The following is an 18,004-nucleotide window of genomic DNA, read 5'->3' as shown; positions in this document are numbered from 1 at the left end:
TAAAGGATTAAGACAGTTCTAAAGGCAAAAGGTTGTCTAACCCGCTACTAGTAAGGTGTACCTAATAAAGTGGCGAGTGTATACTAAATGTATCTACATTTAAAAAGACTTTTCTTAATCTGAAGAAATTTTTTGTATTAAAATGAAATATTAAACTTCACTTTTGACCTAAATTTATTTTAAAATCTTAGGTTTAAAGATCAATCAAAAAAGGACTTTTTGCTGCCTGTTCAAACTAAACATTCTTATGATTTTTGGGAGGAGTCAGCAACTTAATTTTTTGTGTTCAGTCGACCTAAATTAATTTAAGTGATTAGGTTAACTTAATTGATTTTTGTTTTGACAACATGAAGGAATTGTGTAGTACCCAGCAGGTTTTACAGTGTGTAGAGATATATATATATATATATATATATATATATATATATATATATATATATATATATATATATATATATATATATACTAATCATTTTTAAATGTAACGGTATTAAGAATCCGCTGCTTAAAACATATGCTAGAGTAGTTAGCGGTTCATTCTGCTGTGGCGACGACTGATATATCAAGGACTAAGCCGATGTAAAGTGAAAAAGTTTAATAATAATATAATACTAATAGTTTCCAAAAAGGTTTTCTTTGTCTTCCACTGCTCTGCCAAAGAGATGCAAACAAGTGAAATGCAGGGTCCCAAACAATTCATTCATGTTGTCCCAACTCAATACAAGTAAGTTTAGCTAACTTGGTTTTGACAAATTTGAGTGGAATGAACATAAAATAATTAAGTATTCCCCAAAAAAAAAAAAGTTAAATAAGCAGTTTAAAGATATACATTTTATTGTATTTATTTTATTTATTTATTTATTTATTTATTTATTTATTTATTTATTCGAGTTTGTTAGGCTGATCAAGATCCTCATACAAACAGTAAAGTTTTGATAACATCACTTTGTTTATAGTTTCTCGGCAGTCAACCAATGAATAGCTTCCATACAGTGGTATTGTTAACAGTGAATCATTTCGATTCACGATTCAGAAGAAACCACAGTAGGATGATGCACGTGGCTCATAATCCCTTGCTCAGCTCTGAATACTTATAAGCAACACTAAATGAAGCCCAGTGCAACTTTATGAGCAGAAACCCCCTTTTTATCCCATTGTCTATGCAGCTTTTATTTGGTGTCTCCTTTTGGACGCTGCAGTTGTTGCATAACTTTCCTCACGGAAGGATTGTGGTGGTCACCGACCGACCGACCGACCGCAGCACGTGGTTGTCAAACACATGCTAGATATACAACAATACCAGATGAAAAGGGTGGTCAAGTCATTTAAAAACAACAGAGAAAAAGTGTCTGGCTTTTAAAATCTTGGTGTATGTCTGTCAGGCTGGTGTGGATTTTAAAGAAGTATTGAACAGGAAGTGACATGTGGTGGTGTGGCACATGTTAGCAGTGAGACTTGCTGACAGAAGTTACAGGACAAGCTCACATGGCTGGAATTCTTTCACATTTGCTTGTTTTAGTTTGCTCTCAATTAAAAGTGATGCTTAAAAGTATTGAGGTCAGCAATTATTCCACCAAAAAAGTTAAATTCTGTCATCATTTACTGACTCTTCACTTGTTCAGTCAAAACCTGTTGGAGTTTCTTAATTCTGTTCAACACAATAGAAGATATTTTGCAAAATGCTGATTGACTACACAAAAACAATGCTTTTCTTACTCAGATGTTTTGTCTTGTTTCTAGTCCAAATATGTACAACTTTTTAAATCTAGACAAGCAAAACATATTGTCTTGTTTTACGAAATAATAGGCCAAAATGAAGCAAGTTTTTCCTTAAAATAAGCAAAATACACTCACCGGCCACTTTATTAGGTACACCTTACTAGTACTGGGTTGTACCTGCTTTTGCCATCAGAACTGCCCTAATCCTTTGTGGCATAGATTTAACAAAATACTGGAAATATTCCTCAGAGATTTTGCTCCATATTGACATGATAGCATCACACAGTTGCTGCAGATATGTTGGCTGCACATCCATGATGCCAATCTCCTGTTCCACCACTTCCCAAAGGTGCTCTATTGGATTGAGATCTTGTAAATGTGGAGGCCATTTGAGCAGTGAACTCATTGTCATGTTCAAGAAACCAGTCTGAGATGATTCGTACTTTATGATATGGTGTGTTATCCTGCTGGAGGTAGCCATCAGAAGATGTGTACACTGTGGTCATAAAGGGATGGACATGGTCAGCAACAATACTCAGGAAGGCTGTGGCGTTGACATGATGCTCAATTGGTTCTAATGAGCCCAAAGTGTGCCAAGAAAATATCCCCCACACCATTACACCACCACCACCAGCCTGAACCATTGAAACAAGGCAGGATCCATGCTTTCATGTTGTTGATATCAAATTCTGACCCGACCATCCAAATGTTGAAGCAGAAATCGTCTAATGTCTAATTTTGGTGAGTCTGTGTGTATTGTAGCCTCAGTTTCCTGTTCCTAGCTGACAGGAGCGGCACCCGGTGTGGTCTTCTGCTGCTGTAGCCCATCCGCCTCAAGGTTGGACGTGTTGTGTGTTCAGAGATGCTCTTCTGCAGACCTCGGTTGTTACGAGTGCTTATTTGAGTTACTGTCAGCTCAAGTCTGGCCATTCTCCTCTGACCTTTGCCATCAACAAGGCATTTGCGCCCACAGAACTGTCGCTCACTGGATATTTTCTCTTTTTCAGGCTCTTTTTCTCTGTAAATCCTAGAGATGGTTGTGCATGAAAATCCCAGTAGATCAGCAATTTCTGAAATACTCAGACCAGCCCGTCTGGGACCAACAACCATGCCACATTCAAAGTCACTTAAATCACCTTTCTTCCCCATTCTGATGCTCATTTTAAACTGCAGCAGATCATCTTGACCATGTCTACATGCCTAAATGCATTGAGTTGCTGCCATATAATTGGCTGATTAGAAATTTGCGTGAACAAGCAGTTGCACAGGTGTACCTAATAAAGTGTAATCTGCAATTCATGGGGTAAGCAAAATAATTTTAGCTGCATCCCAAATGGCACACTACACTATGCACTCATGCACTATGTACTTATGCACTTACACACTCAACAGGATAGTACATGTATGTAGTGTCGTCCCAAATGGCACACTTATGTTTTTTTACTAAGCGAAATTTCAAACCGTTTCCCTGATGACGTTTGACGGTTGCCAAATCAGTGAAATAAAAAACCGAATTTTCAAATAATACCTGCCGTGAGTATTGCCGCATTCACCATCGGGAGGCGCTATAATCACTCTCGTAGGAGAATTTTGCTTTCACCATCCAAAATAAATAAAGTTATCCAACATGTGCGCCCGATAGCTCCGCCCCTTCCGCTAAGTAGGCAAACCTGCGGTCGTTGAGTGCATGAAGTGTCCATCATTCCACACTTCATTTTAGCGGCTGAATGAGTGCATCATCCGGGTAATTAAAGTGCACTTATAATTTTTAGAGTTTTCAGTGTGAACACACTACTTACACTATTTATACTGCAAAATGGCATAGAATAGTGCATAAGTATGCGATTTGGGACGCAGCTACTGCTTTTCCTTTTGACATAGGATTATTGTGCTTACCCCATTGGCAGATTATTGGGCTTGTTTTAAGGAAAAACTCACCTAATTTTAGCTTTAAATTCTATTAAAACAAGACAATATGTTTTGCTTGTCTACAAAATTATTATATGATTTAGTAATATTATTTTGGGATAAGGGTTGCACGATTTTGGAAAATATTGCCGGATATTGCAATATTAAGTATTTCTGTGAGATATATACAGTATTGCAATAGGAATATAATTTCACCCGAGTGCTTGAATAGCTCTATTTGGCTGCAAAATAATTAATTTAGATTTATTGTAAGGGTGTAAATCACGTATAAAAAATAGTAAAAAAATCGCAAGCAAGAAAAATTACAATAGAGCAAAGAAAAAAGTCAAAACAGGGGTAAAACAGTGTTCAGGTACAGAAATTGAATAATGCAATGTAAAATAAAACTTAATAAAATTCAGTAAGATTATTCTTCATTAAAGTTACAAATGTTGTACGTTATTGTGCCCAAATGCTTTACACTCTCTTAAAATGCCTTTTAAACACATGCAAATGATAAAGTTTCACCCTGTTATGGGTATACTTTGGTATGACTTCGCAAATCTCTTGTCTTCTCAACTATAATCCCAACTCAACATTGCATATCCTACAATGTGACCATTTCAGACACACAGATTGCAATATCAATGCTGATATGATATGTTGTGCATTCCTATTTGTAATGCAATATTATATTATAACTTTTTTTGAATGGAATGTTTCTTTAAGAAACTTTATTAGGTCAAACTAAGACATTTTTGTCTGTGATCAACCAGAAGTATCATTACTGATCCAAGATTTCAGTTGTTATTAGTCAGCAAAAATGAGTTGTGCTTTATATCTGGCTATATTTAGTTGTAACCAATCAATACTTCTGAAAGCTTCACAAGAATGTGTCAATCAGGAGATGGCTAGACTGTGGTTTTTACCCTGAAGTTTTGGCTGTAGAATAGAGCTCCACTCTTGGACCGGGACTCTTATTTTGTCTTGCATTATGGCTCAATTCCGGTCTAAAAACTTCTGGATCGAGCTACAAAAAAAAACGCCACGCGTCCACAAGTCAATCCAGGGCAACCTCTTAGGTTGTTTCCAATTTGTAAACATGACAGATCCTAAAATGGATCGTTCTTGGTGATTGTTTTATGTTTGTTGTTGTTTTATTTACTTTATCCCGTTTTTTTCATGCGCTCCCAAAAGCCACGGAATGGGAAATTGGACAGTATGGAGATGGAGCTGCAAGAACTGTAATTACTGTTCGTTGGGACTTTATTGCTTTTTAATGAAAGAGCTAAATATAATCGCGTCTGACTGGCAGCTGATCTCGAAATGTGGGGGCTCTTTCATTCTTTGAACATTTCTCCCAATTCGCCCTGTCATTTGCTCAGGAGGAATTGCCAAAACTGTGAACTTATTTGTTTGTTGCATTCATTCGTTTTAGTTTTTTTTTAAACATGCAAGTTTAAATAGATTAACTAGTCGTGATTTTAGTTGTTGCCCACCGGATGTGGTTAAGACTGCGTGTGTTTAGCAGCAGTTTGGCTTTTTTTGAAGGCGATGATTCCACATTTTAAATGTTTGTTTGTTTTTTTTGTTTTTTTTTTATTGGGAGATTTAATCCAAGAATGATTAATTAATTAATTGTAAAGAAATAGTGGAATTTATAGGGTGATAAGAACGAGTTACACACTTCAATACTTTGATAGTGTTCAAAGCTTAAAATTTAAGTGCGATCTTATAAATGTTGGTCTCTCCCACATTTATTCTAAAGCACTATAAAGCATTTGACAAACATTTATTGTATTTAAAAAAATTTTTTAAATCATTTCGAATCTAATCACTTCAACTTGGTTATTTTAGTTTACAGTCAAATGAAAACTAAAAATATAAATAAAATTATATTTCAGATTCTCAATAATTTAATACAGCGTTAAAAACATGAAAGTGCAAATAATATAAGTACTGTATGTCAATTTTTTTTTTTTACATTTTTAAAGTCAACAGAGCATAAATAGTAGATACTTCATTCATTCATTTTCTTGTCGGCTTAGTCCCTTTATTAATCCGGGGGTCGCCACAGCTCAATGAACCGCCAACCTATCCAGCAAGTTTTTACGCTACCTGAACCACATGTCTTTGGACTGTGGGGGAAACCAGAGCACCCGAAGGAAACCCATGCGAACGCAGGGAGAACATGCAAACTCCACACAGAAATGCCAACTGAGGCAAGGCTCGAACCAGCGACCTTCTTGCTGTGAGGCGACAGCACTACCTACTGCACCACTACTTCGCCCCTAGAAAACTTCATATTTCTAAAAAAATAAATAAATGTATATATATATATATATATATATATATATATATATATATATATATATATATATATATATATATAATTTTTTTTTATTATTATTTTTTTTTTTTCAAATAAATATTAAATATATCAATTCTAGGTCCCATTTGCAATGTTACATGGGAAAGAAATGGAGTAAATATATATGTTTTTAAAGAGATAAAATAAATTAAAAACTGTTCATAATAAAAATAAAAACACCTTTAACCGCGCTCATAGACTTCCATAGTTGTTTTAATTCCCTATTATGAAAGCCAATGGATACCATCAACTGTTTGGTTACCAATATTCTTCATCTGGTGTTGAAGAAAACATTTTTTAACCCCTCAAACGTCACCCCCACTTTTTTTGAACATAGATATAAAAATGACATGTTCAATTTAGGGTTGTCTCAACTGAAATTTGATGCCAATTGGTACTGGAGTTTTAAAAGTGCCCATTTCTTGCGAACATTTGGAGCACAGCGCAGATTTGCTATTGTGTTCATGTGCTGATGAATCGAGGCTCTAAAATGCTCCTGTGTCAGTAAACAGTGGTGAGTAATCATTTCTGATTAGTTTTCCAGCTAACAATTGAGCAATGTTGAGCATTAAACATCCCTGATATGCCATAGAGGTCACGTGCTCAACATTGATCAAATGTTAGCGGGAAATGGTCATTTTTAAACTTTCAGTACCTGTTGGTATGGAATTCCAGTATCGAGACAACCCTAGTTCAATTTAAAGGATTTCCAATCTTCAACCCTTTGGTGCAGATATTTAAGCTTGGTCTCATTTTTAAAAAAAAGACACTAGCTAAAGTAAAATAAGTTTTAAAAGTTGTTTATTTTATAATTTATTGTTTCCTACAAAACTGGGTTTAGCCCTCATTTGACAAAAAATCTAAACTAAATATCTGAACAAATTATGTTCCAAATTTGAAGTTGATATCTCAAGAAAAAGAGCTTTCAATAACATTTTGTTTGGCTGCAGTACCAAAAATCATCACCAGTTGATATACAGTTTCCATTCATGACCATCGAGGAATGTGAACCATATTTTTTATATACTTTTAACAATATTTAGTAAATAGACATCAAATTCTAAAGCAGAATTCGCAGTTTGGTGGTATTTAGCCTCTAAAATACATCTTATACATTTTTACATGTGGATTGCTGTAGCAAAGTATTAATTTACAACTCTGTTGAGCATCCTAGTTGCAAATTAATAAATTGCTGTTGCTCTGTAATATCTATAATCAGTCAGCAGATTTGGACACTAGAAATTCTTAGCTTTCAAATGACATATAGTGTCTCATGATTGCTTTATGTTTAGATGAATCACCTCACAGAGTGCTCCAGTTTCTCCCACAGTCCAAACACATGCGCTATAGTGAATTGGGTAAGCTAAATTGGCCGTAGTGTATGAATGTGTATGGATGTTTTCCAGTACATCCTGACAATCATAAAAGAAACTGATACAGGAAACTGTTTAATTCTAATATCCAGTGATTTTGTCTTCTTGCTACAATCACTTTCACTATTAGTAGACATGTGTAGTGTAGATAATAAACTTTCGCTCTAGTCATGCACCCAAATCAATGGTATAAAGCAGCGTGGGCTAAAATGTCACACACACACGTGCTGTCTGAGCTCAGCTATTGTGTTTTATTCATCAACTTTTATATCCTTCACTTGGGTTTAACTTGAGTTGCTTTAAAAAAATGAAAGGACACCACCACAATGTGTAAATCATGTGATTGGAGGGTTGTGGTGAAAGGGGAGGAGCCTGTCTGGGTGGTGGGCAGAGCTGTGGTTTTGAGTGGCAGTATAAGGAGTAACAGTGTAATGCAGGCAGGTACAGTCAGAGAGTGAGCAGAGCATCCTCAGCTGTTACTACAGCAACACAACAGCAGCGGCAGTCTGGGGTGAGTCAGGTTATTAGTGTCAGTGTGTGTTAAAAGCAGAGATTATGCTATTTATTTTGCGATTATTTTAGTATTTTAGAAGAGTTGGTGAATTTTTGTATAATTTTTGGGTGATTTTTCACACTATTTATGTCTTATGATGTAAGTTGTGATCTTGGCTGTGCTTTAATATATTTAAATTTAATGAAAACTCTGAATGTGTTAATATCGTATGAAGTTTTGGCATAAATGTAAAGCATAGATATTTGAAATAATGATTAGATTAGATTTGATTCAACTTTATTGTCATTACACGTGTACAAGTACAAGGCAACTAAATGCAGTTTAGTTCTAACCAGAAGTGCAATAGCAGCTAGTGCAATTATAGAAAAACCATGGTGGTGTTTACAGATGGAAGTACTATGAACATTATATACAGGTTGTATTGACTATGATCTGAGATTTTCAAATGATGAATATATGTAGAGGTTGTTATCAATATTTAGAGACATGCAGAATTGCAGATATATATGAATGTCATTACAACATTTGCAGTGGATATCTACAATTCAAGATGAATTAGTGCAATGTAGTGCAATGAATGCGAATATTTAAATTGAACTGTGTTGTGTTGAAGGGTTAAAGGAAATGTTAGAAGTTCTTATGCCTTCAGAATTCTCTATTAATAAAACGAGTACAAATTGTTCCTTTAAAGCTCATGATCATCTGAAATAGTTCAATAGTTATCATATCATAAAAAATAAGTTGTTTTAGTTTGACCAACTTAAATTGTAATTTCTTTTGGTGAAATAAAATAAATAGTAGTGTCTGATCATTAAAATACAGTTGAAGTCAGAATTATTAGCCCCCTGTTTATTTATTCCCCAATTTTTGTTTAACGGAGAGATGTTTTCAACACATTTCTAATCATAATAGTTTTAATAACTCATCTCTAATAACTGATTTATTTTATCTTTGACATGATGACAGTAAATAATATTTGACTAGATATTTTTCAAGACCCTTCTATACAGCTTAAAGTGACATTTGAAGTCTTAATTAGGTTAACTGGTTAGGGTAATTAGGCAAGTTATTTTATAACAATGGTTTGTTCTGAAGACAGTCTGAAAAAAAAAATACTTAAAGGGGCTAATCATTTTGACCTTAAAATAGTTTCTAAAAAAATAATTGCTTTTATTTTAGCCTAAATAAAACAAATAAAAACAAAATATTATTAGACATACTGTAAAAATTTCTGATAAACATCAATTAAGAAATATTTAAAAAGTATAAAAATTCCAAAGGGGGGCACAAATAATTCTGACTTTAACTACCGGTCAAAAGTTTAGGGTCAGTAAGATTTTTCAATGTTTTAAAATAAGCTTCTCCTGTTCACAGAGGCTGCATTTATTTAATCAAAAATACAATACATATTGTAAAATTGTGAAATGTTATTGAATTTTCAGCTTCATTACTCCAGTATTCAGTGTCACATGGTCCTTCAGAAGTCACTCTAAATAGAATTATTATTATTATTATTATTATTATTATTATTGATGGTAATAGTAATAAAACAATAATGATTGAAGTAATAAATTAATTTAAAAATGCAAACAATAAGAATGCAGTTATTTAGAAATGTAATAAATATTTAACACTTTAACTTTCTTTTTTTATTACATGTAATAAATGATGCCTTGATGAACAATACTTTTCTTTAAAAAACATGAAGAAAAAACTGATATACTGATACAAACTGGTACACAAGCTGTCTCTGGGGTGGTACCTTTTCAAAAGGTACACAATTGTCCATGAAGGGTCCATTTTGGTACCTTAAAAGTATGTATTAGTACCTAATTTTAAGAGGAAAACTTTTGTACTTTTTAGGTACTAACATGTACCCTTGAGGTATTAATATGGACATTTTAGGTACAAATTTGTACCTTTTAAAAAGGTACCTCCATAGTGACAGCTCGTGTATCTTTATTTCTGAGAGTGTAGTGTGAGTATAATAGATAACAGATATTATTTAGCTAAAACTTTATGTGCAATCAAAATAGCATAAATCATCAATGGTATCAAAAAATACCATTATTTTGAAATAGTCTTAAGGTCCTTATTATTCAGTACAGCTTTTTATGTAAACATTATAGCCATGTTGAACAATAACAAATAAAAAAAATATTAAATAACACCATTTAAAACTTTAAAACTAAAAAAACTTCTTCAAACTAATGATGTAAACTAAAATAAAACTGATTCAGAGCTGTAAAGTATTCGTGATTCAGATCATTTGAAGCAAAGCAAAGTATATTTTACAATGAAGCGTATTTAGAGATCTCTTTTTAATCTTTTTTTCAGCCAGTTACTGGTTTAAGAAGTGAAAACTATCATCATAAACTTATTAATCTAGTCTGCTGTAAATCATGAATATTGCACAGTATGAGAGGAGTCTGATGATATAGTCCAGTATGTGATCATCAGCACATGCAGTAAGTGGTTTTTGGCTTGACTGGGCATATGTGCTCTAAAAATAGTCCAAGAAAAGCAGTGCTGCCCCAAACCACAGGCCTGCTTTAGTTCTGCCGACTATTTATACCATGCTTTACCTTATAGATGACTTCTGTATGCGTACAAACCCACTGTGTCCATCACAGGAGAGTCCAAGTGCTGTTTACCTGGTTTTGGTGGTTTGTGCTGACGCTGACGATGTTATATTTACTGTGTGTGTGTGTGTCATTGAGCTCCTGTTGTGTCTTTTTCAGGTTACATGAATATAGAAGAATATTTTGAAGAAGATGAAGAACCACCTTTACTGCTCAGCTCCTGTCTGTCTGATCGTAAGTGTGTGTGTGTGTGTGTGTGTGTGTGTGTGTGTGTGTGTGTGTGTGTGTGTGTGTGTGTGTGTGTGTGTGTGTGTGTGTGTACTCTGTGTCTCTCCTCTCCCTTTTCTAAATGTTCTTTCTTTCACTCCTTCACCTGTGATGCAGCCAGTAAAGAACAGTTCATTCTGTAACACACAATACAATGAGTGGCTACAATCTGGGACATTAACAATGCTGCAAGAGAATACTGGCAAACCTGCTGTTCTTCATGCACTGGATATTTTTCAGATTTTGTTTCCATTATCTCTTGCGTGTCATATTATGAGAAAGTGTGCAAAATATGGATTTAATATTGTTTATTTTATTATATTTTATCTATTTGTATAAGTAAATTTCCAGTACTTTATTATCTTTTTAATTCAGTTTCTCAAAAAAAAGAGTATGGCAACACGGTGGCTCAGTGGGTAGCTCGCTGGTTCGAGTCCGGGCTGTTCCAGTTGGCATTTCTGTGTGGAGTTTGCATGTTCTCCCCATGTTGGCATGGGTTTCCTCCAGGTGTGTGTGTGTGTGTGTGTGTGTGTGTGTGTGTGTGTGTGTGTGTTTGCCAGTACTGGGTTGCAGCAGAAAAGGCCTGTTGTATTAAACATATGCTTGAATAGTTGGCGGTTCATTCCGTTGTGGCAACCTTTAAGGAATAAAGAGACCAAGCTGAAGGAAAATGAATGAATGAGTCTGGAATCTCCACTTTGGTTGCATTTATGGGCATCAAGTTTTATTCCCCTTCTCTTAGGGCTAATTATAGTTACTAAAAATAAATAAATAATCGATTTGATATTCTTAGAGTGATTAAAAGAGATTTCCAAAATGTTTTGATTTGTCCCACGTACAGATTATTATAAGATAATGCCTTATTCGCATTTAATCAAAAAATGAAAGTTCAATTGCAAAATGAAAATTTCTCTCAGCCTCCTTTGTTTATGTTGAGTTATTTCACTTTAAAGACCAGAAAAGTGACTTAGTCTTTGCCATAAAAGTGATATAACTGAATATACACACAGGAGCATAGAAAAAAATGCTAATTTTAGATGAAATTAAATTAATTTTTTGAAAATTATAATTTTTATTAGCTATAATTTGAAACAATTGATGTATATAGTGGTCATAAAAATTATATATATATATATATATATATATATATATATATATATATATATATATATATATATATATATATATATATATATATATATTTTTTTTTTTTTTTTTAAATCTTATTCAGGCTAATTGAACAAAAAATGTTTAGACACTATGTTCCAGTCTTGTCCATTAGTATTTATTTTAATATCTAGATTCACAGTTGGATTGCTGTAGCCAATAGCAGAAAAGCACCTACATGGGAGGCGAGTTTAATTAATAGTAAGTGATTGGTCAAACTTGATTAAACAACCTATATGCATTCAATCATTCATTTTCCTTCAGCTTAGTCTCTATTTCAGAGGTCGCCACAGAGGAATGAACTGCCAACAGTTCAGACTATTTAGGTCAGATATCCATACGTAAAAATGTCAACCTTTTTTTTACCCTTAAAAGAAAACTACTTTGTTTAGGGTATATCAGTCAATTTTACCTAACTAATTTGTCTTGCTTTAAAGTGCACTTTACCTTTCTGCGTTTTACCAACTATTTTACATTACAGTTCATCCAGCAGGTCATCTGACCTAAATATTCCTAACTAAGAAAATGGAAATATAATATAAGGGCTGCACAATATATGAAAAATGACAATGCAGAGAGATGTGATAAATTAAAGTTATAAATAAATATAAATAAAGTTAGAGAAACTTGTTCATGCTTTTATCAGCAGCAGGGTGGATTACTGTAATGGACTCCCACAGATTTCACTGTTATGTCTTTCTTTTTGTTTTTCATTCTTTTATAACCTGTTTAACACATTTTGATCTCTTTTTAATCACTTTTATTATTAGTTTTTCTTTTCTTATACTTGTCTCTTTTACTCCTGTTTAAAGCACTTTGAATTGCCACTGTGTATGAAATGTGCTATAGAAAAAAAACTTGCCTTGCCTTAGCCATCAGTTCAGGTGTTGATTTAGTGTTTTCTGTGTTTTTTTAGCTGCTGGAGTTATGGGGGACATTAGCGACGCAGTGTCGGTGGGAGGACGGCTGTGTGTGTCCGGTCTGTCCAGCCGGGCACGAGCCCACGGTAAGAGAAAACACCTCCAAACACACACAAAACACAATTTTGTTTCTGTACATCCTGCTTTCTAAACTCTGGCACTCTTGTTTGGGTGTACAAACATACCAGATACTACAACAGTGTTTAACTTTATTGCATTTTGTCACAAATGAGGAAGAATTTCAATAGAATGATGCAGGAATTTTCTTTAATCTTTTGAAGAAGGAATCACACTTAAAAAGACAAAACCTGAAGTGTTAACAAGGAACAGGTGAACTAAATAAGAAACCATGGTTACCAATGTATACTTGTTTTATTTTTTAATATATACACTATTTTTTTTCTCTTTTTTATTTTTATCATCTTTAATTTATCAGCATTACTGACACATTAACAAGAATTAAGCATCTGTTTTTAAAAACAAAGCATCTGATTTCAGGATTTTCCAAAAGGGACTGAAATGGAAAGCATTCAATTATTAAAAGAATGAAGTATTATAATAGGTATATATTAATAATAGTGGGCATGGCTCTTTATTAGGTAGATAAAAATATTTATTTATTTGCACAAGAATAACTTTAAAAACTAAAATCACACATTCATTTTAATAAAGTCGAGTGCTATTTTGGGGTTTACGCCTGAATTTTGCCTAGCCAAATTAAAAAGCTTACCAAATCCACATGCATGTAAATGCAAAGGTTTGGTATTGAATGTTCATAAAACTTGTGATTAGAATAAGTGATTAAAATAATTGTATATGTTGTCTGTTTTGTTATAAACCCCTCCAAAAAAGAGGTGCTTTTTTTTGTGAACTCAAATTTAAAAGGGTACCTTTAGGTTCTGTGTGGTCTTGGTTGCTGTAATTAATTTGTTGGTTCCTGCACATGTCAGTAATCATAGAAGAAAAGAAAAATAAGGACTTAAACCAGCGACCTTCTTGCTGTGAGACAATTGTGCTACCCACTGCAAACCCAATGCTGAGTTTATTATTATTATTATTATTAATTATTAGAACTGTCAACTCATTAGAACTTAAAAGAATCAATAATTTCCAAAAGGGACTGAAATGGAAAGCATTTACTATTTCTTATAATAAAAAAAATAAAGTGTTATAACATAATTCAATAAATAGTTTATATAACAAATGAAATGATCGAAAAGATAAGCTTAAGTATTATAGACACTTTAAAAATGAACATATCCTTATAAAAAAAATAATAGAATGCATTACTTTTGTATAAAAAAATGTATACAACTCTAATTTCTTACACTTTTTGGTTCAGTTTATTTAATTTTTTCTTTTGCATTTGATCGAACTCAACACATGTTAGCATTATAAAAATAAGTATTCTTTTAAAGTAAAACAGCAATTGCCTTGTATATATACAATTGAAGTCAGAATTATTAGCCCTCCTAAATTATTAGCCCCCCGGTATATTTTTACCCCAATTTCTCTGTTATGGAAAGAAGATTTTCTCAACACATTTCTAAACATAATAGTTTTAATAACTCATCTCTAATAACTGATTTATTTTATCTTTGCCATGATGAAAATAAATAATATTTGACTAGATATTTTTCAAAACACTTCTATACAGCTTAAAGTGACATTTAAAGGCTAAACTAGGTTAATAGAGTATATGCCGAGCCAGTGTGGTTCCCATACTGATAAACTTCCGGTGACCGGTTATTGTGAATTTTTTTCCCATTTTTTACGGTTCCTTTTACAGCACCGATGGTGTAATGTAATTTAAAAACATTCAGTTAAATAAACTTTGTCATTCATTTAGTTGTTCAAGTGTAAAACGAGAACAAAGGTCTTTTACTCGCACTCGCCCGTCAGAATAGGCTAGTGCAGAAGCTCCATTGAATACACTGGGGCAAAATAAATGCTCATATTATAAAGACATGGCGGGGAAAAGTGTAATTTAATGCAGTGCTTCTTGTACAATCTGAGACCCACTTTATATCGTATATTACTCAGCCAGTGGAGGTCGCTGATTTTTAAAGAAAAAAGACCTTAAACGCACAGATTTTTGCATTAGCATACAGTTCACGGGAAGCGCTTAACCCAGGGTACTGGCAAATTAAAAGTCCTATCAGCATGCTTCAGCATATTCGGCATAAGTTAATTAGGCAAGCCATTGTATAACAGTGGTTTGTTCTGTAGACAATCATAGCAAATATTGCTTAAGGGGGCTAATCATTTTGACCTTAAAATGGTTTTAAAATTTTAAAACTGCTTTTATTTTAGACAAAATAAAATAAAATAAATAAATAAAATAAATTAATAAAGACTTTCTCCAGGAGAAAAAAAAATATTATAGGAAATACTGTGAAAAACTCATTTGGGAAACGTCTAAAAAAAAAGAAAGGGCTATTCATTTTGACTTCAACTGTATATATTAACACATTTCTGCAGTGAATTTGACACCATGCTATGTGCACAGTTTGTTCTTTCCCAGTCTATGAGTGTCTCATCTGACCTGTTGTGTTTTTGTTTCTGTAAGGCCTGTGGGGAACCTGAGGGCACCCGGGAGATCGGGTTGTGCCGGATCTGCCCAGCGGGAACCTTCTCTGACAGTCAGGACACTGAGCCGTGCCGCCCTCAAACCTCCTGCGGGACGCTCAACCGATGGATCTCCACCAAACCAACCTCAACGTCTGACGCAGTGTGTGGAGGATGCCTTCCCGGGTACACAACACGAAACACTTACTCGTTGCTTCTTGTTCAAACGACTTATTTAAAATGAGTTAAATCAACACAATAAGGTTTTTGGGGTAACAACTTAATTGCTTTATATTCAATCCATTTAAATTTGCCAAGACGATTAACCAAATTGATTTGTTTTGAGGAAACGTGAAGGGATTGTGTGGAACCCTGCATTTTTTACAGTGTTCATCCTTTCACTGTTATTCTGAGGTTATTTTAATTGATAACCGCTTATTTGCATTTAAACAGCACTTCACAAAGCTTGTCCTACATACTGTAACAAGACTCCAATAGTAACAACTGGTGTGAATAGTATGTGGGCTTGGCTCTTTATTAGTTTAGTTTTAGTTTTATATACCATGGGCAAAATAAGTATTAAACAGGTCATGTTTTCTCCTGGGAATAATGTTTATAAAGGAGCTGTTGACATGGAATTGAAGCAGAGTTTGGTAAAAACCCAAACAATACAAACATAACTTTGTTGGAGTACTGTTACTTACTATACTATATCCGCAGATATACTCTTACTTAAGATGCCATTTTTTCACACAGAGTTAGGTCGATCTGCATTCTCTAAAAATACTCCATATGTACGCAATGAGCTTCATAATATACTACATATGAAGTCCGTACCATCTATCGCTATATTTAAAAATATTTTAAACACTGTCAATTTAGAACAGTGCACATGTTTTAATTATTGATTTATACTATTTTTGTGTGTGTTTATGTGTTGTGACATGTATTTTTTATTTTTTTTGTATCTTTGTCCTATGCTGCCTGACTTGACCAGGACTCCCTGGTAGAAGAGATATTGGGCCCTATCATACACCCGGCGCAGTTTGGCACAAGGCGTGGCGCAATAGTCTTTTGGTAGTTTCAGCTTGGCGCAAGAGTCGTTTTGAGGAGTTGCGCTACGCTGTTTAAATAGCAAATGCATTAGCGCTCATATGTGCGCCCATAGGCATTCTGGTCTAAAAAGGAAGGTGTTCTGAGGCGGACCGCTGGCGCTCTGCTATTTTGAGAAACTATAATAGATTTTTCATTAGACCAAAACAAACCCGGTCTAAACTCCAGCCCAGAGTTGCGCCTCGCTTACGCACTGCTTAATACACACAAGAGAGCAATAGGCAAATATCTTTACATATGAAAAAATTTAAATATTAAGGATATATATAGGATATAATAAGAATAGATATAGGATATAAATATAAAGGATTAAAATATTACAAAACATATTATTTTCTAGCCTACATAAATATGAAAAACCACTGCTTTTAAGCCTTCTTCATCTCGGGAGGCTTTTTCAGTTCATTCATAACAATTTGCTTTTGTATAATGTTATTATTATTAGCAGTATTATTTATTATATCCATATGTATATTTGTTTTATTAAAAACAAGCTTAGATTTGCCCACCTGTCAGGTTTTAGACCATATGGGGCAAAGCATGTGTTTTAGGATATAACTCAGGTTTTTGAGCACATTTTGTTATTATTGTTCATTTATTCATTTGCTGGAAATTAGAACTGAATTTAGAAATAGTTTTGAAACGAATATTTGCGCTTAACAAATGCAATTAATTATTTATAGACTAATTGATGTCTGTGCGTAAAGGTTTCCCTATCCACGAGCGAAAGTGAAAGGGATCCATTATCTCTCATTCTCACGCAGTAGATGCTCTGTTTTTTTCTGTTAAAAAACTGTTAACTGTTTGCTTGTGAAATGCTAATTTTTTCCACTTAGACTTACTTTGCGTCCTGTAAATAGCGAATGCGCTCTTGGCGCGACGCAGCTGGGTCTTAAAGGGAATGGAAGATAAGATTCTAATTGGTTTATTCTCAAAACACACCTATAACTCATTAAGAAAATAAACTCAACCCTTTTAGACCATGCGCCTTGGCGCAAGGCAGATTTCCCGTCCTTAATTTAGCAAAAACGCGCCCTGACACGCCCTGAAAGCGTTTTCGCCCTGCGTTTTGCGCTCTGCGCACGGACCGTCAAAATAGAGCCCATTGTATCTCAATGAGACATTCCTGGTTAAACAATTACAAAAATAAACAAATAAATAAATTAATTAATTAATTAATTAAACAAGACAAAAACATCATGAAAATGACCAAAGGAGAAAGCACAGAACTAATTAATGTATTTAATACTTTATATAAAAGGCTTTTTTAATGATAACAGCCTAAAGACGTAGGCTCATTCTCATATGGAGAATGAAGTCACATGCATTGTTTAGGTGTGAGGTTTTCACAGACTTCAACAGAGTGTCAAAATCTTGATGCTTCTGTGTGTCTCGTCTATCGAATCTGAGCTTTATTCTGTATTCTCTACTGGATTCGGGTCAGGTGATTGGCTGGGCCATTCTACAGCTTGATTTTCTTTCTCTGAAAGCATTTGAGAGTC

The 18,004-nt window shown here is 33.9% G+C and overlaps 1 protein-coding gene and 1 long non-coding RNA gene across 6 annotated transcripts in view; one reads left to right on the top strand and one right to left on the bottom strand.

Annotated features, from left to right (window-relative positions):
* Window positions 1-18,004, bottom strand: part of LOC141378793 (uncharacterized) — a 359,890-nt gene that overhangs the window by 155,948 nt on the left and 185,938 nt on the right. The gene's annotated exons all lie outside the window — the stretch shown is intronic.
* The window catches only part of relt (RELT TNF receptor), a 65,662-nt gene that overhangs the window by 18,960 nt on the left and 28,698 nt on the right, over window positions 1-18,004 (top strand). For 4 of the 5 annotated variants that reach the window (XR_012393638.1, XM_073929006.1, NM_207073.2 and 1 more), the window contains 3 exons: window positions 10,627-10,701; window positions 12,818-12,907; window positions 15,391-15,575. Coding sequence is in view for 4 of the 5 variants with exons in the window: in XM_073929006.1 (XP_073785107.1) it covers window positions 10,660-10,701; window positions 12,818-12,907; window positions 15,391-15,575 (317 nt within the window). In the remaining variant the exon portion in view is untranslated. Of the gene's footprint in view, window positions 1-7,781; window positions 7,883-10,626; window positions 10,702-12,817; window positions 12,908-15,390; window positions 15,576-18,004 lie in introns of those variants that run through there. The other variant, XM_068214750.2, reaches the window with a different exon arrangement.

Source organism: Danio rerio, chromosome 18 (genome assembly GCF_049306965.1).
Source record: "Danio rerio strain Tuebingen ecotype United States chromosome 18, GRCz12tu, whole genome shotgun sequence".
In the NCBI taxonomy this organism is placed as follows: Eukaryota; Metazoa; Chordata; class Actinopteri; order Cypriniformes; family Danionidae; genus Danio; species Danio rerio.
The sequence above is the reverse complement of the archived record's forward strand: the minus strand, read 5'-3'. Positions and strand labels throughout refer to the sequence as shown.